This window comes from Lissotriton vulgaris, chromosome 11 (assembly GCF_964263255.1).
Source record: "Lissotriton vulgaris chromosome 11, aLisVul1.2, whole genome shotgun sequence".
NCBI lineage: Eukaryota > Metazoa > Chordata > Amphibia > Caudata > Salamandridae > Lissotriton > Lissotriton vulgaris.
This window is the reverse complement of record NC_141699.1, coordinates 1,029,155,225-1,029,178,852: the sequence shown is the minus strand read 5'-3', so window position 1 is coordinate 1,029,178,852 and position 23,628 is coordinate 1,029,155,225. Positions and strand designations below refer to the sequence as shown.

General features: G+C 42.5%; 1 protein-coding gene across 1 annotated transcript in view; it reads left to right on the top strand.

Moving 5' to 3' along the window:
- Positions 1–269: 269 nt before the first annotated feature.
- The window catches only part of LOC147683962 (guanine nucleotide exchange factor DBS-like), a 1,615,891-nt gene continuing 1,592,532 nt past the window's right edge, over positions 270–23,628 (top strand). The window contains exon 1 of the mRNA XM_086942584.1: positions 270–381. Within this exon, the coding sequence (XP_086798710.1) occupies positions 303–381 (79 nt within the window). The 5' untranslated portion in view covers positions 270–302. The remainder of the gene's footprint in view (positions 382–23,628) is intronic.

Sequence of the window (23,628 nt, the reverse complement as noted above, 5' to 3'; positions counted from 1 at the left end):
CCTCGCATCAGCATCCCCGGGAGACAGGTGTCTGCGCGTGCGGTGCGCCCTCTCCTCCGCGCGGCAGGTCCTTCCTTCCAGAGAGAGCATCCTGCCTTCGGACCCTCGAGTTTACAGACAAAAAGCTGCCAAGTGATGCCAGGGCGGGCAGAGCGGTGAGGAGGCTCTGGGCATACCACCCCCGGCTCTGCAGCCGCGGCTCCTCCCGGGCTGGGAGTGGCACCTCCACCGCCGCTGCCTTTGTGTGAGGCGGGGAGGCAGCAGCCGGCTCGGCATCCTTCTCCGGGCATCTCTTGAGGGAAATGCTTTTGTGGCTGAAGGAGGAAGAGATGTCGCACCAGGAACTGAGCCAGCGTCTGGCCACCGTGATCACACATGTCGGTAAGTCCTGCCTGCCCACAAGGTGTGATTTTATTTTTATTTAGTTTTTTATTGCATTTTGGTCATTATCCATGTGCGTTTTGAATCTATATGAATTTCAATTAAACATACAATAAAATTAATCTAATCCAAATTGTCTGGCTTGCTATAGGGGCTCTGTGAGGGCGCGTGCACCCTCGTCCACCCCGTTCTGTGGTCCACAGCCCTACAGAAGTTCCCATGTAAAGAATGCAGTGTGTTGTGTGTATAGTAACACACAGCGGCAGGTGTCCTGCCAACACGCAGGCGACACACCCCGAGGTGGGGAAAAGTGCAGCCCACCCACATTTGTGTCAGGTTAGTAAATGGAGTCAAAAAAATGTCAGAATTGTTTACCTCGGCGCACTTGTGCGGCCATATAAGATGATATGTTTATGTCTTCAGGGGGTGTGGTCTGAGCCGTGTCAGTTGCGGACTCAGCATGTCTGGCAGAGGAGCGCGTGGAGGTGGTTCTGCCTCTCAGGGTGACACGCGGCCACCATAATGATGTCACACATAGAGCATCCTGGCAGACCGGTGATGTCACCCAGGCAGGCGCGTGGGTCTGAACGTGACTGCTTGTGATATTTAGGACAGGCTGAGGGTCCTGGTAGAACCATCTGCTGCATTGAGTGTCGGTTCTGGAGGTCGAGGTGGTAGTAGTGGGCTGGGGGTGAATGAGTAGGGAGAGGGTAGGGGATAGTAGGGGAATGTGGGGCGTGGAGGGTGTATTTATTCGAGATGGGGTTGGGAGAGGTTGGGTAGGTTGTGGGATGGCTGGAGTGGCTTGTGGTGTGTTTATTAAAGTTTGAGAAGTTTGGGGGTGTGAGGGGTGTATTGTTGCCAGGTCAGAAGAACATTGATTGGGTAGGATTGCAATGATTTAAGGTGTGGTTAGCAGATTTTGGGATGTTTGTGGGTGTGACTGGTGTATTGTGACCAGATGACTAGATGATAACGGGGTAGTGGTTTAGTTGTTAAGAAGGTAAACGGTTTGTGGTGTGATTAATAGATCTTGGGATGTTTGGGGGCATAAAGCATGTGTTGTTGAGAAATGGGGAGAAGATACATGGGTAGTGGTTTGGTTGGTAAGGACTGGAAGGATTTGAATTTCAGTCAACAAATCTTGGGATGTTTGGGGCATGTTTGGTATATTGTTATGAGAGGATGGATTGATGGAGGTTAGGTTGGGAAGGATTGGAACAGCTTGATGAGTGGTCAGTAGACCTTGCACTGTTTGGGTTCTTGAAAAGTGCCTTTTCGCGAGATGAGAAAGGGATTTAGGGGGAGAGGTTTGGTAGCGAAGGATTCGAATCCCTGGAGGTGTGGTCTCCAGAGTTTTGGGTGTGCGAGGGTTTTCCGGTGCCAGATTGGGAAAGTTAGGAAGGAAAAAGGTGAATTCAGAAAGGTTGATGTTACCTTGTGTGGATTCGGTTGTCTGAGTTCAGATGAGAGTGTTAGGATTAAAGCGGCGTGATTTGTAGTGGTTAGCTTGGATTGGCAGCAGACGGCACAGGCTGGATTGTGAGCTCAAAACAGTTGACAGTTGTATCATTTGGTCTAGATGAGCAAAGATGCTTTGTTCAGAAGTGGTCGTGTTGACAGATGTAGGTCAAGATAGATTATGAAGATGGGGCAAAGTTCGTAGATGTGGCTTTGGTACTGGATGGAAAAGGGTTTTGGTCTTCCAGTAGTGGGTTAGGTGGTAGTTAGGATCTGAGGGAGTAGCATGAAAGGGTATGACATAACTGCAAGTTGCTATGTTATTACATAGCTGTCCTCCTTGATCCAGGAGGACTGGATCAATGAGAGATATTTAGAATATCAACTAGCAATATACATGAGGCCCAGTTAGGTTCACAGTATTTCACATTTCTTTTCTGTTAATATCCTGAAGTTTGATATGGCTGCAGTCTTCTTCCTCCAGCACTCGGAACCCCTTTTATCGTACGCTATGTTAGATATTTGTAAAGCGTGATATATAGCATTGCTCATTAAGGAAACTGGGCCGCCATCCTGTTTTGTTTCGATGGCATGCATTTGTTGGTCAATGGGTCACTAATGGGTTTCAGGAGAGGCCATATATGTCATGCTTATTGAATTGTGGTCAAATGACCTGCATCAAAGTTGTTTATAGAAATCGCAATGTTCTCCATGCTTCTAGAAAGTCAGGTGATTGATTATTTCGCGAATGGTGTTTCAGTGTCCTCTAAGGAGGCTGTTAATATTGAGAACAAGCATGCTTCTTTACATGACTTCCTTCCTTCGGGAAATAAAAACACTGTATTGTAATGGGTTCTTCTATTCTGCACATTCACAGGACCATAGGGACTACTGCGTTCAAAATGGAATCCATTATGCCAGTAGATGTTAGCCATTTGACTTATGTGGCTCTCCACTGTATTGTTAGTACAAGCCGGGTACCCCAGCCTAACCAAACTTCTACGGTTTCAACCTCAAAACAATATTCAAAAATACAGAAACAAATGTACACCAAACAAATACACAAATGATGAAATATTTTATTTAATTCACAAACAAAAATAAATATTAAAAAATCAAACTTTTAATTGGAAGCTAGAGCTTATCAAATTGTGATTTTATTTCTAAAAGACAAAGCGATTTACTAGACTTTAGTATGTTACTCTGACTTTTTCGCTCACAATGCATGCTCTCTTTTTGTCGCACACATCAGTGCTTGAATAGAGTTCACAAAATCCTCCAGCGTCCTTATTAGATTATGATTGCTGGACATGACTGCTCCCACGAATGAAACAACTTCATTTATAACCTCTAATTTCGAACTCATACACATTAATAGGGTGGTTTAAAAATTTTAATTTAGCATTTTGCTCATATACTTCATTAACCTGCTAAAAATAACCGATGTCAGATCCACTCTACCGACTGTGTACTGATTTGTGTTATTAGTTATGTGGCCAATGCCATAATATATACATTTCCGAAGTACGTAAGACTTGTCTCGGGGTCTAGGGATCCGTGGGGTTCTAAGAAGTTTGAATGGTGGAAACTAAAGGGAAACCTATGAAGGGAACCTGTCAAAAGAAGGTTGCTGTATGAAGGATGAAAAGTTTGTAAACTGTAAATTGAAAAGGGGCGCGCTCTACGTAAAAAGCACTATGAGACCTATATTCCGTGTTTAATTTATATATAAAAAGTTCACGGTCTATACTATCTCCGAGGAGCTTAACAGGGCTTAGTTTGTTAAAGAATGAGTGCTGGGGCTCTCGTCGGGAGGTCGCTGCAGCTTGCACCACAAATTGCTCCTGCTAGCGCTGCCAATGACAGTACAAACACAGCTACTAACTTCACACTCTTACACGTGTGACAATTCATACTATTCCGGGCCCTTGAAGCTATAAGAATGGCCTGGGAGGCAGGTATTAGTCATTGTAAATGTAAATTGAACTAATAAACGACTGTCGTTGTGCTCATACCTAAATTAGCCAGCGCCACCATGTGGCAGACTGTCATAAGCTGCCGTGCTGGCAATTACGTACCGGTGCCGAGCACCAGAAACCACTGGCTCAAATTAAGCTCTGTCTTGCCACTTGCACTGTCAAATGCCAGGGTTTCCAAGTAAATAGGTTGCTTCCTGCTCTTGATTACTCTTCCCGTCTCTTTCTTTAGCCACCCTACATTTTCTGTCTCTTTATCTCATTTTAGAAGGCTTCATCAGCCCTGCTTTTTCCTTTTGTCGCTGTTTGTCTGTCTTTCTCTTCCTTTTTGTAGCTCCCTTTTTGGCTCTTTTTCTGGCTGCAAGTCACTCTGATGGTGAAAAAACGTCATTGTCTCCAAAAATGAGTCTGTTCCCACCCTGCATTCCCTGGCCAGATTTAAACCACATCTTTGTAAATAGGTGGAATTCATTTAATTAAATCACATGCATTTTGAACTTTTTGCTGTTTTTCGATTATTTATATTAAAATGTAGCTCTCCTTGGGTTTGATGGAATAAGATAGAATATCTATTGTGTTTAGAGTTATTTAAACATTTTAAAACTAAAACACATTGATTTGGAAGAACCTGTTGATTGAAATGGGAAGTTAGTGTGCCCTTTTTTGTGCATGCACAGCCTCTCTTGAATATTATGCTGCAAGGTGTGAAATGAGCAGAGGGCGAGGCTGTGTTCTAGGGGAACGAGCACAGAAGAGGCTTAGGCTGAAGTTGAAAAAATGTTTTTGCACATTTGATAGTATCATGGTAGAAAAAGAGTGGAATATGCTGCATGCAAAATCAGAACCAAATTTACAAAGTCTTAATAACTTGTTTTTTTAAGTCTGGCATAGCGCATCTGCCTGTTGACATATTGTTACTAGTTCTTCAAAATATACCTAAGCACCTAGAAAGTGATGTTTGGCTCCACCCTGAGTATCATCTTCCCACTCACCTCATGCTATTGGCTGTTTAGTGCATCATACCGCCTTCAGTTGGAGTGCACGAGGAACTATTTTATATCTACAAAATACACACAACCATCACACAGTTTCTTGCATTCAATGTTTTACCTCCTTTAGGCATTCTACACAAAATACATTACATTCTTGCTTCTTTATTCTCGGCATTGTCAAAGGAGGTGGGGGAGGGGGTAGGACCAGCATTTGTGCGTGGAACACATTTAAACATCACGAGTGAATGCCTGTGTTTACTTGCATTGCTGTATTAACTTCTTCCATGCTCAGGACGGCTCCCGGCCATGACGAGTCACAGTTGATGTGTGCTCCTGACGGCCGGCAGCCGTCTGAACATTGCCGCTCCGCCCACACGCGATTAATTCCCCGCCTGTGCGCGAGAATTAATCAGTGGGCGGAGTTCGGACGGCTCCCGGCCGTCATGAGCACACACCCACTGTGACTCATGACGGCCGGGAGCCGCCCAAGTACCCGAGCGCCACGCCCATCCCCCCCCCAGCACCGCAGCGGAATTTGCCGCGCAGCGAAGGGGTTAAGGGCAGAATTATTGACTTTGCCAGCACTTGTTGATGTAGCTGTCATTCCTCATTTCTGCTATTTGAAAGCACTGTAACTAACACATGCTATAATTATCCAATTTAAGGAAGGATGGACATCTGAGTTGGCCCTGCTGGGAATTGAAAGTATGACCTGGAGATCACTGCATGTTTAAGTTGTGGTAACTAAACTCACTGAACAACCCTGCCTGCTTTATGGATCAGGAATTGGCTTTTGCATGTGGAGCGGTTCACCTTTTTATGTACGAGTCTAATACATAAGTGCCATTTAATAGCAGCCCTGCCAAGTACCACGCATCATGCTTTAGACTGAAGCATTTTAATGGGGTGGTTCGCATCTCCGCATTAAAATACACTAATAACGCATTTTTAGCACCTTGATCACCTGCGCGCTGCAAGGGTTAAGCTGCAAGCAAGTAGAGTGACTGTGACCGCCAGAGCAATGCTAGCTGCATTTATAGCAGCGCCGCGTCCAAGTGCTTCCTGCAGCAGGGCGGTGCCGACAGAAGCATGATTGTGAGCAGTCCTGGAGTCAGCCCCCGGATCCTCTGCGCGACCTGCTCTCTGTAGTAACTCTGCCACTTCATGTGACGTCCTCAGTGGCGTAACACAGGCCCCCGCAGCCCCTGCTGGGCGGGGGGGCCCAAACTCCAGGGGCCCCCCTTAGCACAGTACTCTGGCCAAGAACTCCTGATTGATTCTGGAGGGGACCCCTCGACGTACTTTGCAGGGGGGCCCCCTCAAGTTTCGTTACGCCACTGGACGTCCTGAGAGAAGCGGTAGAATTTAAACGCCTGAAGATGCATGATAAGCTGCGATGCTACTTCTGATCTCAGGCTCACTCTCCTAATGCCAATTAAGGAGAAAATGTGACATTTAAAGGCCAATCTGGGATGTCACATGCTGTTGTGTTTTGCGCACTGAATGCTCTCTGCTATTAGTGCCTGCAGTTGTTCTTGATGGAGGTTGAGCAACCAAACTCTGACGTTGTACATTGTAATTGGATGCAGTGGCTGCTGGCTTGTACCGACTGTGGTAGGGCACAAAAAAATTCACTTAGCTTCGCAGCGCGACGTCCTCCTCCCTTGGGTGTCTTCCAGGAACCACCCGATGTAGGAAACTGCACTACCCAATCCTGGCTCTGCTCTCACAGCATGAAAGCAGCACCGGGATTGGATAGAGCAGGCTCTCCCAGTGCTCCTAAGAGCAGTGGAGACCTGTGCTTTCTCTAACACAGCTATTTAAGACAGCTAGGTTAGAGAACTTTAAAATGCGCATGTCTGGCTGGCCGTCCGAAGCTCCCTGCTGCTGTCACTCAACAGTGCTGGCCTCACCCCGTCCTGACACTTAGTGCAGGACTGATTGCTGAAAAATAAAATGGTAATAAATAAACTGTATTACCATTTTTTTTTCATCTCTGGGGCTTGAGGGGCGACGTTCCTCCGCTCAAATGGAGGAGCCGCCCCTGATTGGATGGTATGTGCCCACGTGTGCAGCGAATGCTGCCGACTCCCCACCGGGCTTCATAGTGTCGGAATGAAAAGCAGCGCACAGAGCACATGGGATAATCCCCTTGGTTGAATCCGGAGTATGCTACCATGAAAACGGTAAAGCCCACCAAATAATTAAAGACTGGTTGGAACAGTAATTAACTTGTTTTCCATGCAGCTGCTGAAGCCTGTGACCTGCTAAGCAAGCCGGTGACCCGAATTTGCATTTCCTATTATTAACTCCTTTCAAAATCCAAGATTTGTCCAACAGTTCCAAAATTGTCTCAACATGAAATATTCACTTTATGATATTACACTTCAGTCAGTCAAATTATCTTTATTCGATTTAGTTAAAAATCATACAAAGAGCATAAAAAACATTTATATACAAGTAAAATACAATTAAACTATACTATAACGATATTACACTTATTTTTTCAATCACACTGATTAGTCTTCGTTCAATATGACACGATTGGCTGAGATTTAAATACATACAATTTAGGCCACGAACTTCAGTCACAGTTGTGTACATAAAGTATCTGAGAAGAATAACGTTAATGTCTGTCCCTCTTCCACCGCTCCAGCTGTAGCAAGTAGGTGTGTCATAGTTAGCTGTGTCATGTAAACTTTCAATCAATGTGGCATTAGGCTGTGTATTTTATCTCATTGCCATAAACTGCGTACTATGTCTGCAATGTGGAAAATGACCCACACTTTAGAACTTACTTTTTATAGAGTGATTTGTAGCTCTCACCTTCTGTTTCTAAGCGCTGTAGATTTCTTCTCAAACTGTCACCCCATGCCTCAATTATTCCATCATAAAGTCAGTGCTTAATTTGAGCTGGTGCTTTCCGGTGCTCAGCACCAGCACGTAATTGGTTTCCGGTGCTTGGCACCGGCACCTAACTGATCTAACTATGGTGTTGACAGTTTACCACATGGTGGCACTGCTCATCTAATTTAGAAATGAGCAGAACAACGGTTGTTTAGGAATACAATATACGTTAAAATAGTGCTAATACCTGCTCCCCTAGCCATGGGACCTGGAATAATCTGAACTGTTGCATTTCCATGCAAGAAATGGTTAGTAGTTGTTTTGGAGGCGATGACAAGGGCGATGTGTGGTGCAAGCCTCAGTGGCCTCCTGGTCACAGCCCTGGCACTTAATATTTTACAAATTAAGCACTGCATAAGGTAAATACTTTTCCACTGCTTCTGAGGCCAAACAAAAATGTTCAGTATGATAACCACTTCAGGAGTGTTGCAGCTGTTTTAAGACTGATTATAGACGATGACAGTGCACACAAAAAGTCATTTGTGAAATTGAACTAGATACATGGACATGGCTGTCATTTCTGATATTAATATGTTTCCCTCATCTTGATTGCTCGATTTTGCTCGTGTGAAAGTGTCACTCATCGTTGAAATGTTACTCCCAATTACACTGAAATTATGAAAATTTCACACATAGCAATCTGAAACCTCGGCAGCTATGTAACAGGTGTACTAAGATAGTAAGGCCCAGCCTCAGAATTATAACCTGCAACGCCTTACCCACACTTGCACTAGTAAACATTCACCGACAAGTAATAGGTGCCAGTGATGTGGGAAGTTCGAGGTAGAGTGGAACGCCCCTATCTTTACAGTAGGTGCTGGGGAATGCAAGAGACACACTTAAAAATATTTCACAAACTCTACGGAATGAAAGAGACACACTTAAAAATATTTCACAAACTCTCTAACCGTACACATCCAGAGTTTCTCCTATGCCAATGCTTCCACACGTGGTGCTAGGCTAGGGAAACCCAGATTCAAACAGGGAGGTTGCAAAATGTTTACACTTTCATTGCATACACTTCATGGATTTGTGAGAGAGGTATAAAGTAGTTGGATATGTATGCAGAGATATCCCCATTTCTTTTTGTGATCCGGGCCACAAATGTTAGCCAGTTGACCCTGTGACTATTTACATTAGATGAGACATAGTGGAAAAAAGTTAGGCAAGCACCGACTAAGGACTTAAAAAGATAGATTGGTAGACGATGTGGGTGGAAGAGAACAGGGTAACTCGAGGAGGACAGCAGAGTTTGGGCTCATTGGTCAATAGGGCTGCAGTGCTTAAGTTGTGCCAGTGGTTTCCGGTGCTCAGTACCATCACTTAATTGTCAGCATCTGCTCTATTGACAGTCAACAGCATGGCACTGCTGTCTTTTTAATTTCAAGATGAGCACAACAAATATGTTTATTAAATCAATACGTACTGAAAATGATTACGACTAAACTCTGATGACATTATTATAGCTTTGTGTGGCCTAAAATAGTCTGAAGTGTCACACTTGTAGAGGTGAGATGGTTAGGTGTTATGTTGGTACTTTCATTGGAAGTGCTAGTAGGGTATAGGTGGTTCAGGCTGCAGTGGCCTTCCAGGAAGGGTCCCGGCACTTAATGTTTTACAAATTAAGCACTGGGGCTGGGACGATACGCTGAGTGTTTCTGGATTTGTCTCATGAGTTGGGTTGAGATTAGGTAGTACATTGGTTGGGGCCAAGGGCTGGCTCGGGTATTGGGAACGATTTCATTGGTACTTGTAGTACTGTAATGAATTGATTTTGGATTAGTAAAGATTGAGTTGGGAGGGTTGGCAGCAGTGTGGCTGATCTTAGGTTGTGAGGTTGCGGGCAGAAGGTTGTGGGTGGCACTGAAGAGGAAAATTGAAGGGGTTACTCTGCAGCAAGGAAATGTGGAACTGTGTAGTAAGGGGGAACAGGCTGTCTTGACAAACAATCTGCCACAGGAGTTTTGGAAGTCTTCCTGATCAGGAAGTGAGTTTGGTGATGTTTGGACTTGTCGAAGGTTGTTGTGAAAGAGAATCGATTGGTGGGGCATGCAGGGGCCTAGCTGGGCCAGTAAGATTGGAGGTTGAGGTTGTGAGCTTCAGATTTCCCAACAACCTGCTGGCATATAATGTTAAAATACATTATACGACAAGCAGGGCGCACAAGATGGTCTAAAGGGGCAGTGGAAAGGGAGACAAATGCGGATTAGTAGGGGATTTAAGTGAGAGAAAACACAATATTTTGTAAAATAACCAACAATTTTGAAGTCTTCCAAAACCAAGAGGGAGAGTGTGTGCGTGTGTTTGTGGAATCTACGATGGATCGCACACCGCTAGCCTCTCCTCCGGATCGCCCCTGAGCACTCTGGTATAGAAGTGCATGTAGTTTGGAGAGTTGAAACAAAAGTTCACGAGTGGTTCACCAAAGTTGGTGCAAGTAAGTACTTGTGGTTCCCAGCATCTCTAGACCCGGGGCATGGCCCGGGTATCGGGATAGTTTCCCTCATCAGTAGAGACAGGATTTGGGGTGGATGAGAAGGCTGCCAAGTAACCGTCACAGGCCTCGATGCCTCTCCGGCGCGCAGGTGCGTCTCCAAAAGCTTGTCAGCTTATGGGCTCATGGGAGCCCTTTAACAGGAATCTACGATGGATCGCACACCGCTAGCCTCTCCTCCGGATCGCCCCTGAGCACTCTGGTATATGAAGTGCATGTAGTTTGGAAAGTTGATTCTGTGTGTGTGTCTGTGTGTAGGTAAAAATTGCTGGTGAAATCTGACAGACACCTCACCATATCCGACCCAAAGCACCTGTACCCAACTATTAAGCAGAAACTACATTTAATAGAGGGGTACACAGACAAAATATCGATTTTTAAATATCGATATACAAAAATATCGAAGTTTAAATATCGATGGGACAAAATATCGAAGGTAAGTAATATCGACAGTCTTAATATCGATATTGGTATGATATCAGTAATATCGAAGTTGTAAATATCGATGTCAATAATATCGAAATTAATAACTTCGATGTTACTAATATCAATTTTTAAATAAATTTAGTGTATATTATATTGTATTTATTATGTTTTATTATTTATTTTTAATGTAATTTAATTAAATATTGTCTTTTACTACTGTAGCGGGTTGTGGGTTTATAGGGGAATAGGGTGGGAAGTAATTTAATTATGTTAAATTAATTATTAATTAGTAGGAATTATTAATTAATTAATTGAGAAATAATTTTTTATTATTTTTAATTAATTGATTAATTGATAAATATGTTCTGTAGCGGGTTATGGGTTTATAGGGGAATAGGGTGGGAAGTAATTTAATAATAATTAATTAATTGATATATGTTTGTACATATTTTAATTAATAATTAATTGGTAATTAATTTCTATTAATTCGTTAATTAATTAATATAATTTTTTACATATTTATAATTATTAATTAGTTGGTAATTAATTAATATTAATTATTTAATTACATTAATTATAGTAATTTTTTTGTATATAATTTATTGTTATTCTTAATTAATTGGGAAAAATAATATTAATTATTAAATTAAATTAATTACAGCAAATGTGGTAATATATTTAATTTATTGTTATTGTTAATTAATAATTAATTGGTAATTAAATAATATTAATTAATTTTGGGTAAAGGAGTATTTTTAGGGTTCAGGGTCAGTTTTCAGTTTTTGGGTAAAGGGGTATTTTTAGGGTTCTGGGTCAGTTTTCAGTTTTTGGGTAAAGGGGTATTTTTAGGGTTCAGGGTCAGTTTTCAGTTCATGGGTAAAGGGGTATTTTTAGGGTTCAGGGTCAGTTTTCATTTTTTGGGTAAAGGGGTATTTTTAGGGTTCAGGGTCAGTTTTCAGTTTTTGGGTAAAGGGGTATTTTTAGGGTTCTGGGTCAGTTTTCAGTTTTTGGGTAAAGGGGTATTTTTAGGGTTCTGGGTCAGTTTTGGGTTTTTGGGGTACAGGGATATTTTTAGGGTTCAGGGTCAGTTTTGGGTTTTTGGGGTACAGGCGTACAGGGTAAAAACCAAAAAATATTACATTAAATCAAATAAATTACATGAAAAAAATTTAAATTACATTAAATTATTAAGTGTTTTATTTATTTTAAATGTATATGTATTAGTTTTAATTTTGTTTTAATATTTTTATTTAATAGTTGTAAAATTATATGTATTTTAAAATTATTTTTACATTATTATTAATACATTTAAAAAAACGATATTTTTGATTCCGATATTTTTGTACTACGATATTATTTTTTCGATATTTTTGTACTTACCTTAATGAAGATAGGATTCCGATATTTTTGCTGTCGATATTTTTGCTCCGATATTTTTGCATTTCGATATTCTGTCTGTCGATATTATGTCAGACATTCAATAGAGGGGGGGTTAACACTCCAAACACCCCCCATGAAGCTACGCCCCTGGGGGCATGGACTATATGTTTGATTGTTAGAGTTGAAAGTAAGCGAGGTTAGTGAGATATACAAGAGTATTCTGGTGTAAAATGAAGTTGTGATTCTATGAAAAGTACTACCCAGAGATCCAAGATCGGTCTGATCGATTATTTCTGTGTCAATTGTTAACACAAACATCTGAGTATTGTGCTTGTCGGCTGCTAGTTGTATTTTTGATTTGTATATTAGCGTGCAATCAGTGACTTTTCTATTCTAAAAAGGAACAGAAATTCGCGTTCACAACTTCTTCAGTGTCTGAAACAGATACATCTGTTATCTTTACACTGCAGGAACTTGTATTTATTTATTTATTTCTAGTATTTATAAAGCGCGACCCTCATCCCATGGGATATCACGACGCTATGAAACGAGGGAGACTGCTGATGGCTATGCTGGGGGATTTCGTTTTTTGGGAAGAGGTGAGTTTTTAATTTTTGGCGGAATTGAAGGTAGTTAATGGTATGTCTGAGATCTACAGGTAACTCATTCCACCTTTTGGCTGCCAGGTATGAGAAGGCGCGTCCACCCGTTCTTGTCGGATGCGTTTAGGTTTAGCCAGGGCTAAGTGATTCGATCTTAGGTTCCTGTTGGGGACGTAGAAATCAATTTTCCCTTGGAGGATGGTGGGGCCAGTTTTATAAAGAGCTCTGTGCGCATGACAGAGTATTTTGAAAGTGGCCCTCTTGCGCATCGGTAGCCAGTGAAGTTTCCGGAGACAAGCGGATGCTGAGTCTCGCTTGCCTTTATTGCAGACCAACTTGGCCGCCTGATTTTGTAAAACCTGTAGGCGGGAGAAAAGTTGTTCGTTCATTCCTTCGAAAAGTGCGTTGCCGTAATCAAGGCGGCTGACCAAGAGGGCTTGAGTGACTGTACGTCGACAATCCAGGGGTATCCAGGGAAAGATTTTTGCCAGAAGTTTGAGTATTGCAAAGCCCTTACCCCAGAGTGATCGTATGTGGTCCTTCATGGACAACGCTTCGTCCATGATGATACCTAGATTTCTGGCGTGTTGTTTTGGAGTAGGGGCCGATCCCAATGTGGGTGGCCACCATGTGGCGTTCCATGTCAGTTTTGCTCCTCCAAACAGTAGTATCTCCGATTTGCCGGCATTTAATTTTAAGCAATGGTTATGCATCCATGATGCCATTTCGGTGAGACAGCTGTGTAGCTTTTTCTTTGTTGTCTCCGACCTTTCATCCATTGTCACCATCAGCTGTGTGTCGTCAGCATAGGAACATATGCCGATGCCCCACTTTCTACCAATGTCAGCCAGAGATGAAACATAGACATTGAAGAGAGTGGGGCTCAGCGAGGCCCCTTGTGGGACCCCAAGGCCGATGGGACAGGGTTTCGAGTGAAACTGGCCCATGTGCACTGCCTGGGTACGATTGCTAAGAAACGATCTAATCCAGTTTAGTGCTGTGGATTGCACTCCTTTACTCAATAGAGTGTTTAGTAGACAGTCGTGTGATACGGTGTCAAACGCCGCTGACAGGTCAAGCAGTATCAGAGCCACCGATCCACCTTGATCTGTGGTGCATCTGATACTGTCCGATACTGCCAGCAGCGTGCCTCGGTGCTATTATTGGCTCTGAAGCCGGTCTGTGAGGGATCCAGGAGTGAATTGTTTTCCAGATATCGGGATAGTTGTATATTGACCAGTTTCTCCAAAGCTTTGGAGAGATACGGGAGCTGAGAAATTGGCCTGTAGTTCTCCGGGTTGGAGATGTCAGATCCGGCTTTTTTCAGAAGGGGAGTCACGGATGCGTGTTTCCAGGCTTCTGGAAAAGATGCGGTGGTGAATGATTTATTGAAGAGTTTGGTGATAAGAGGGCAGAGTGTCGGTAAAATTTTGGAGAACACGAAATGGGGACAGGGGTCTGCGGGAGAGCCGGATTTAACTGTTTTCAGAACTGCTGATACCTCATCTTCAGAGAATGGTTGGAAGCAGGTTGGGCAAAGTGTGTTGCCTGAGTCTGGTTGGTTATTGCATTTGTCTGTTATTGGGGTGAGCTCTTCAGGATTGTCAGGCAGGGTGGGAGTATTTAGAGGGGTGAAGGTAGTGTAAATTTTGTTAATTTTATCGACAAAGAAGGTGCTGATGCGTTCACAGGCCTCTGTTGATGGGGTAAGGGTTTGTGAGGTGCTGGACGGGTTGCTGAACTCCTTCACTATTTTGAACAATTCTTTGGCGGAATTGTGGTTCTCATGAATTCGTTGAGTGAAGTATGCTTTTTTTACGTCTCTAATGGCCAAAAAGTATTGTTTTCGTTTGGTGACATAGGCTGCTCTAGTTTCCGAGTCTTTTGTTTGTCTCCATCGGTGTTCGTCTTTTTGGCATTCCTTTTTGAGGCTCTTTAGGAGAGGGGTATACCATTTCTCCGTGATAGTCATTTTTTTCCTTGATTCCCGCATAGGGGCTAGTTTGTCTAGCGCTTGGCGAATTTCAGAATCTAAAAGAGTGACGTTGTTACTGATAGAGGGGTCTTCCAGTAGTGTGACATCTGTCTCAAGGAAGTGGGTTTGAAAGTTAAAGTCATTAATTAGTCTCCAGGCTCTATTGGTGACGAGAGGGGTAGATCTAAGCTTCAGGGGTTTGCCAGGAAGTTTAAATGAAAAGAATAGTATGGAGTGGTCGGACCAGGACAGAGGGAGGATTTCTTTTATGGTAGTTGATTCAATATTGGTAAAAAGAAGATCCAGGGTGTGCCCGGCTAAGTGCGTGGGGCCCTCGACCCACTGTTTGAGTTGTAGGATTTCCATATCGTATTTCAACTGGGCGGATCCGGGGGCGTCTGTTTTTTCGTAATGGACATTGAAGTCGCCGACGACCATGTAGTTTTCCTGTTTTAAACATAATGGTAGCAGTTGGTTCAGTAGTTTGGCGCTTACACTGGCTTGTTGCCCTGGAGGGTTGTAAACAACTGCGCCAGCAAGAATGATGAGGCCCTGGGATAACATTTTGAATGGTAATATCTCATGTTCAGGGTACACAATTGTTTTTTTCCGCAAGGCATGTCAGATGATCTCTAAAGATCACGGCAACTCCGCCTCCTTTTTTCTTGCCTTGTCTGTTTTGTGTAATTATTTTGTATTCGGGGGGAAGGGCATTAGCGAGGTCTGGGGTATTAGAGTCCGATAGCCATGTTTCGGTAATAAAAACTAGGTCCGGGGTCCTGGATGTCAGCATGTCCCAGATATCTAGGGCATGTTTAGGTAAGGATCTGGCATTAAGGTATAGGCATTTCAGTTCTAGCTGATTTTTGGTAGAGTTTGTGCGGAGGTCAGTTGGGGGTTGGCCCATACTCGACCAGCGACAGGCAAGACAGGAGAAAGGTCCATACGATAGTCCGGGGCCGGTTTGATTACAGCGGTGAGATCTAACATCCGTGTTGAGGGCTAGTAGTTCGCTACGTGTATACTGGATAAGTATCGGCGCGGATGGATTAAGGCCTGTAGGGGGTATAGCCCCTAGTCCCGGTCGGTCGCGGACGGGCGCAGACGGGCTTGCCTTAGGCGCGCCTTCGGCGCGCAAACGTCACGCCCGCTGCGCGACCGAGGATTGCACATATTTTATACTACTCTGGGGTTGTGGGACGAGGGGGCATGGCCTGAAAGGGCGTGTATCATGCACGGTTAATAAAAGCATAGGTACGTTTCTAAAGGCAGAGGGAACTTGCAATCCACGTGGGAGTTCCGAGAACTGAGAAACAGATGTAAATGTCTGCAGACCCCGGACATACAAATCCCAGTACTTACACAAACAATGACATACTTTTCCTGAGGAGTGAATGCAGTGGATTCAAACACACACATGCTTTTTCAATCACTGGTACTTTGCACAGTCTTTCATTCACAACTGTGGCACTAAACTCTTAGGAAACCAGATGTGTGGTTGCTTTTTGCTTCTGTCGAATACATCATGATCTTCTTGTGGTCTGCAAACGAAACTTTATTTCCATTTTCTCATAATCTAATTAAAATGAAGTATTTTTCAACAGTGTATGTACAAAACAGCCAAGAAGCAAACATAAAGTCATTAAAAACAATCTGTATTGTCAAAGAAAGATATCTCACCCAAATTAATTCACTATCAGCCGCTGGGCTCTGTGCAGGGCAGTTTTGACCACTAAAACATTAAGCCTCTCTAAGCTGTAATTGATGTGAACAAGATTTGTGGCACCCTATAAAAGGAAATACGCTTTTTGAAGCATCTGAATTAGTTGTTTCTAAGCAGAACCCTTGAAAGATTTAGTTTCCACAATTTCTACAAAGCGTATTCATTTTATTTTGTTGCTCCGGCATTACGTTGAGTAAGTGAACTGAGATTAAAATCACATTATCTGGACTTCCAGGCTTTCTTTTTCTGTGTTTCCATCACATGCCATGTACTCTGCTACATTCAGTGTTGGTTGGTGAAGGTTGTTGGCATGGTGGACTCCTATACTTATTTCCAGTGCTTGAAATTGAAAAATAGAAGTGCAGGTACTCTATACCAGAATACCTGCTTCTTTCTGAGAAGTGCTGGTATTCTCCAATTAAATGTATTACAACACTTTCGAGAAGTGCCGGTACTCTCCCTCTCAAAATAAAAAAGTGCCAGTACTCCGTACCGGACAGTACCGGCCCATTTAAAGCACTGCTTATTTAAACATTTTACAACGAATAATGCCACAGTGACGCCGCTGTCACAATCTTACGATGCTGGTGCTTACGACGGCTCATGGCCTCCGTCTTAAAACCCAAGACACTTCCAAATCCAAGTTAGGATGCAGAACGTGGGACACCAGCGAAAGCCCACCAGTTTACCATGCAAAAAGTCAACAACATGTTCGGCTTCACAGAAGCTTGAGTCAAGTTGCCCCACGTTCTCAAGAAATATACATCCTGTTCATAAAAAGAGAAAACATACTATTTGTGAAAGCAAACAAGAAAACAGACTTATCATTTATTGTGATCAAATGAGTCACATAACAACATATAAATCAATGACTTCCTAATGTAAATAGAAACATTATAATACATACAATACATTACTTTAACACATTAAAACAATTAAACATATTCCTCTGTAAACCAACTGTGGAAAGGCATTTCCATTAGGTGTATTAATCCAAAATGAACAAATAAAAGTGAGATAGTAGTGAAAATTATATGGGAAAAATTCAATACCCATGTTGAAGGAGTGTGAGCAGTATTTATACATGTATTTATCAATATTCGAATTTCAAAATCTATTCAATATTCCAAAGAGCCAACACCTACTGGAGCCACCTGTGTGCTGGACAGTAAGAGTAAAGCAATAGGTGCAAACACTAAAAAACTCTCTAATACAACAGGTTTAGAGGTCACAAATTCTCCAGCAAGTGCAAAATAAGACCTGAAAAAAATCCCAAAAACTGGAACTTCATTTTTTTGTGCTAAATTCAGGAAAGATCCAAGTGGTACAGCGACTAGGGAAATGTTTTTTTCCATATCCCTAACCAATTTCTAGAAAAGGGTGGACTCCTGGGTCTAAATTTACTGAGCACTTGGATTTATTGCAGCTTTGGATCTATGGTTCTTGATCTAGGCTCTAGAAATGTTCCACTTTTCTGCTAAATAAACAGGAGCATGTAAGTGCAGTGCCTCATATGTCAGTCACTCAGAGGGACTGGGAAGCCTGCGAGGTGCTTTAAGTGGCCCATTAGGACATCCCTCACTTTCCATGCACACTGTGAATATAAGATGTACAGAGGTGTCTGTGAATATTTACATCATGACATAGAGGGAGTAATCACTGCACAGATTAAGTTACATATATTTTTTTAGGCATGGGGGATTATGTGATTTTCCCAGAATCATAAGATGTTGAGCCAAGACTAGGATTCAAACCTGGTTCCCCAGTTCCAAAGTTGGCAGCTCTAGCCTCTTGGCCACATCTTCTCCCTAGATCTAAATCTGGGAAATTGCACACAAAGCCTTAAATGAAACCGACTGACCTCCTTTTAGCCAGGGTAAGCAGGTAGCCAGCTTGTCCCTAGTGAGGCAGAACATTTTATACAATAGTCTGTCCTTCAGGTGCAGCCACCAAAGCGTTCTCAAGAGAGGTGGGATTTGATATAAATCCAAAGCCTGAAATACGCTGGGCTAAAATAGGCAGTACAACTCCCAAGGCTGCAAAAGATGATATTTCTGAATAATTCTACTGCTTTCTACCTTTTAGGATCTTTGCTTAGTTAATCAATATCTATATGAAAGCTAGCAAAAGAATCAATCATTGTTATTGATCAAATCTTTATAAACAGCAGTATGAAAAGAGTATTATGCTTGCCTGTGCTTCGATCGACCTGTATCAAACAGTGTCGGCAAGAAACTACTTACTGAACCGATGATAAGATTTGTCGCTGCTTGAAAATTTCCAACTCATTTACAGTCCGCTACATTTGACAAAGGGATCTGAGGTGTCTCGAAAGCTGCTGTAATATTCCTTCTTGGTTCTTCATTAATCGGTTACAGCAAGGGCCCCACTACTTGCTGGTTACAGATTACTTCCCTGGGCTGACACTTCGATAAACAGCAGCTTTTTCTGGGAAAGAAAGCTTTGTGGTCATTTGTATCGCAATAGCTTATACAGGCCAGACATACGACTTAGGGGTTCTCCAAGATTCCCTGTTACCCATGTAGGTACAATAACATGCAGAGGTTTGCACAGTTACCCAGGTATTATATATTGGCAAATAGGAGACGGAAGTATGTACGTATGCTATGTTGTTTGTATAGTGAAAATCTAGCTGTAGAGCAATGGAACAGTTAATAATGGGCTGTGAAACAAATCACATTCGTTTACGAATAAGTAGAAAATTTCTTAGGGTGGGTTCCTATTTTGTGTGGAGGTGGTGTTCCCTGAAGAGCTGGAGAAGGTGCTTTACAGAAGTGTGGCTCAATGGTTAGAGCGGCAGACCCTGATGCAGAGGTCTGGCCCGGGACCAGGGTTCAATTCCCGCCTCGGCGGGACTTGGGCTCAATTTCCTCGGACCTGATCATTCTCGCCTCGGTGCCTATTCTAATCATGGCTCCCGCTCTGCAACTCTGGGCAATAGCTTGCTTAATCTCCACAATGGCCCCAACAGCGCTGGGATGCCTGGCTTCCCCTTGGGGGTGCCCAGGAGTGGACATTTCACAGGGAAAAGCCAGGAAGGGTTCCACAGCGGTATGCGTTACAGCACCAGGACACCCCAGTTGGGGTATTAGTGCGCTTTACAAGTACAAATTACATTACAATTACATTACAATATACTCCAGAGTTAGGCTACATTTTTCTTCAGATATATCTTTTTGTAAAGCTTATGGTTTTTCCCTCCATATGTGCACGTTTTTGCTGTAAAATAAACTGTTTGGCCCAGTTATTCACCAACCTCTCTTGAGGGGAGAACCTGCTCTTAGCATCCGCGAAGAGAGTTGGACTCACTCACGTAGTGTCCACAATTGCGTCTAGTATTGAAAGAATCTTCGGGCAGCTCCTACGTTCTCAGGTCAGCCCTGTGAAATGCTGTACAACCCATCCCTCGAAAGAGGGTAGCATCGGAATATAGAGAATTTAATATTGACCAACACTTATATCCACTCAGCAATGTGGACTTGTACTAAAGATAGTATATCTACACTTGTGACCAGACATGTAAAGATATTTATAATCCAAAAACTCTATAATGTCCTCTTTATACTCATATTTATTAGTATAAAGAGGAAATTATAGAGTTTTTGGATTATAAATATCTTTACATGTCTGGTCACGAGTTGTTTGTGATTATCTGCAAAGTGTCTAATTTTCAACAGCTAACTGAATAACACAGAAAGGAACCCCCCTTTTGTTTAGTTTATTCAAACCCAGTCCTTTCTGGTTTTCTGAGAAACTCTCTTCTTTTGAAGGTATATCTCTTCCCATGTATGCCTACGTTCACAATATAGTGGTTGTCAATATTTTGCAGATGATATACATGTATATATCATTCCTCAATATTTTCACATTCAACCCTCAAAAGGATTTCTTCACAAGACTAATGAAGGAAAAGACTCCTTATTTCTCTCTGATGTACTTAAGTGTCCTCTCTTTGTTGTTTTCTGCTATCAGGAACATTTAAATCCCAGATGATGAACAGCATGGCATTTCAGCAAAAAAGTTCCTATTTTTGGAACATGTTTTGGAGCTATTAACACATACAACTAATGGGATCCTAGATGCTTAGAGAACACAATGTTCCCTGGATGTAGAAGAGTAGAAAAAGCAAACAATGTAAATGTCTGGGGCAATTTCTGGAAATTGGGCATGGTGTCACAGTAAAGCCAGCTCTCAGAGAAAGACAGCCACTTCTGTGGCATCCTAGGGAAATAGGACTCCAGAATTTAAGCAGATAAAGTTTACTATCCGCACAAAAAGCAAGAAAGTTGATGACCACTCCTGGTGATAAAATGTTTATTCCATCCCTCTTCTATTCCTTTAACTTTATCGTCATGTAAATTGAGAGACACTTTTGGTTATTTTCTGGCCATATCTCCCTGGTTTCTCCTACAAGTAGGTATCACCTCCTCAGTATCTACATAAAATGCACCTTTCTAACTTTTCGAGCTAGTCAAAGTCACATTTTTTACATTTCATACCATGTAGTTTACTGCTAGTCCGTCTTCTTTTGTTTCATTCCCTCTTCTCACTGGCTCCTCTGCAGACCGTGAGCTTGTCTCTTCAGCCTCTTTTTTTGGCTTTCCTGCTATGCATGTTTCCCCCTTTCTTGTTGCCACTGCATCTTCTTCAGATTGGATTAAGTCCTATCCAACAACTCTTATCACTGTTTGCTTACCTCTCACTCCCTCTTCTCAAAGTCGCCTCTCTGCCGCAGGTACCATGACCAGCTTTTTTTTTTACCCATCATGCAGTAAACATTGGACGCTCTCTGTTTATGAGTTTGTGATTCTTCAACTTTTACTTTCTTTTGTGTTCTATCAAAAGCTCCCTGTACTCTATGTCTTTTCCACCTCCACCCAGCAGTGACCGGATTAATAATTGTAATTTCCTTTTATTCTTTGGTAGGTAAAATTCATGGACGTAGGCACTTCATTGGACAAAATGCAATCTAATTAAATGAGTGAGACCCCAGATCAGACAGACAGACATTCAGGGAGAAGCAGAAAGTAATAAAAAAACAGCAAGAAAAGACCATGATAGCTGTGGTGGTGTGCCAGGGGGTGGGAGAGAGACCAACATAGATACCAGAGAAAGAGGAATAATGAAAAACACAATGAAAATCAAAGCGAGAAGCAAATGGAGGGAGAGCAAAACATTGAGAGAAAAGAAAAAGGCAAAGAAGAAAAGAAAGAGAAGGAAAAGGCAAAAGAATGGAAAGAAGTCTGTAAGGATTGAAACCAAAATAGAAAGAAGGAAAGAAAAATGGAAATGAGAAAGAAAGGAAGAAGGAAGGAAACTTTATTTGGGGAATCGTTTCCTGGCGACCTAAGGTTCAGGATTGCATGCTTCGCCCCTCACACAGTGGCAGCCATATAATTGAAAGTGTGGGGGGTAATTATTTTTTCTGGCTATTCCCTTGCATGGGGGCGGGTGGGATCACCTTCAGTCCAGGGCACTATAAAGGTGGATCCGGGGGTACAGGCCATACACAGGAAGTAGTTTCACAGACTACTTTCATCCTCACAGTAAAATGACGTTGTTGAAGATTCCAATCAAGCATTGGTAGCTCATGTTGTTTCAATAACACGCTATATTATTGAAAAACGCTACAAAGGAAGCACATTTTAATCAGATTTTAAATTGAAATGTTAATTGTGTCACATTCCGTTTTCAACTGAGGAAATGTGAGATTTACCAAAAATCCGTGTGTAACGTAAAAATGGTGCAAAATGGTGCACAGGCGTTGAGCTCCTTTTCTCTTCTGGATAAAGCGCCTCGATGGCCGGTTTTCCCGCTAGAGCACACCCCTTGCTTTCCGCAGACTCCCGGAAAACGCCCCCACTCTGCGGGCTATTCCAGTCCGCACCTCGTTTCCTCCTGAGAAGAAGCTGTTGCCAAGTAACAGCCAATAAAAGGCAGGATTGAGGCAATCTGTCAATGTCAATAATAGGGCACTTAAAGGAGACAAAAGGAAGCGTGACTCAAGGTTACAAGGGAGCTCTTCGTATGTAACATGCAGTCTGTGTGTGCCCTGTAAACAGCCACATTAAAAGCCGGGCCAACACAGATCATACCACCAGCTTTTAAAAATATGACCGCGCAGCCATTGAAAAGGAAAGGGGCATGTTTGTAATAGGACTGATCTGAACATCTGTGGTTCTACACTTGGATAGGGAAAGGTTGACCTTGGCTTGACACTGAAATGTCCTTTTTAGGTCTCGACTACAGAGCATTGCTTTAGCAATGCTTGTTTGTGCTGTCAGAGGTCTCAGTGCTCTGTCTACCTCGACAGAATGATTTTTACTGTCTCAATTGCTCATTTTTTTTTATATCAAATTGCTTTCCTGTGAAACAAAAGCTAACTGGAATGTGTTAAGAGAAGTCTATCGGCTTTAAAATGTTCATTTGTACTTATTTGTATGTTTTTTTAGCGCCGCTCATAACAATGCATGTAATTGTTTCTAGGCGCCAAACAACCAGCAACAATACAATGTTCATGCACATTTGTCTGTAAAATAAAATGTGCAAACTTTATCATTATAATTGTAATTATATAGTGCTTACTACCCCATAAGAGGCGTTGAAGCGCTTTTTGGCGAGTCACGCTACTCCGGAACCCACAGTGGACTAGTGATGAATTAGAATAGGGAAATATAAATTGTTTTTTGAGCGGGGAACATACAAGTCTGTTGGTTTGATTGAATAGGATAAAGGAGGGACAGAGAAGGGAAGAGTCTAGAACGTGTTATTTGAGAGATCATAGTATTAAGATGAGGTCTGGAATGAGTCAACGGAGGGACAGAGGAGGGAAAGGGATTAGAGACATCATAGTAGTAAGATGAGGTCTGGAATGAGTCAACGGAGGGACAGAGGAGGGAAAGGGATTAGATACATCATAGTAGTAAAATGAGGTCTGGGAGGAGTCAACGGAGGGACAGAGGAGAGAAAGGGATTAGAGAGATCATAGTAGTAAGATGAGGTCTGGGATGAGTCAACGGAGGGACAGAGGAGGGAAAGGGATTAGAGACATCATAGTAGTAAAATGAGGTCTGGGATGAGTCAACGGAGGGACAGAGGAGGGAAAGGGATTAGAGACATCATAGTAGTAAAATGAGGTCTGGGATGAGTCAACAGAGGGACAGAGGAGGGAAAGGGATTAGAGACATCATAGTAGTAAAATGAGGTCTGGGAGGAGTCAACGGAGGGACAAAGGAGGGAAAGGGATTAGAGACATCATAGTAGTAAAATGAGGTCTGGGATGAGTCAACG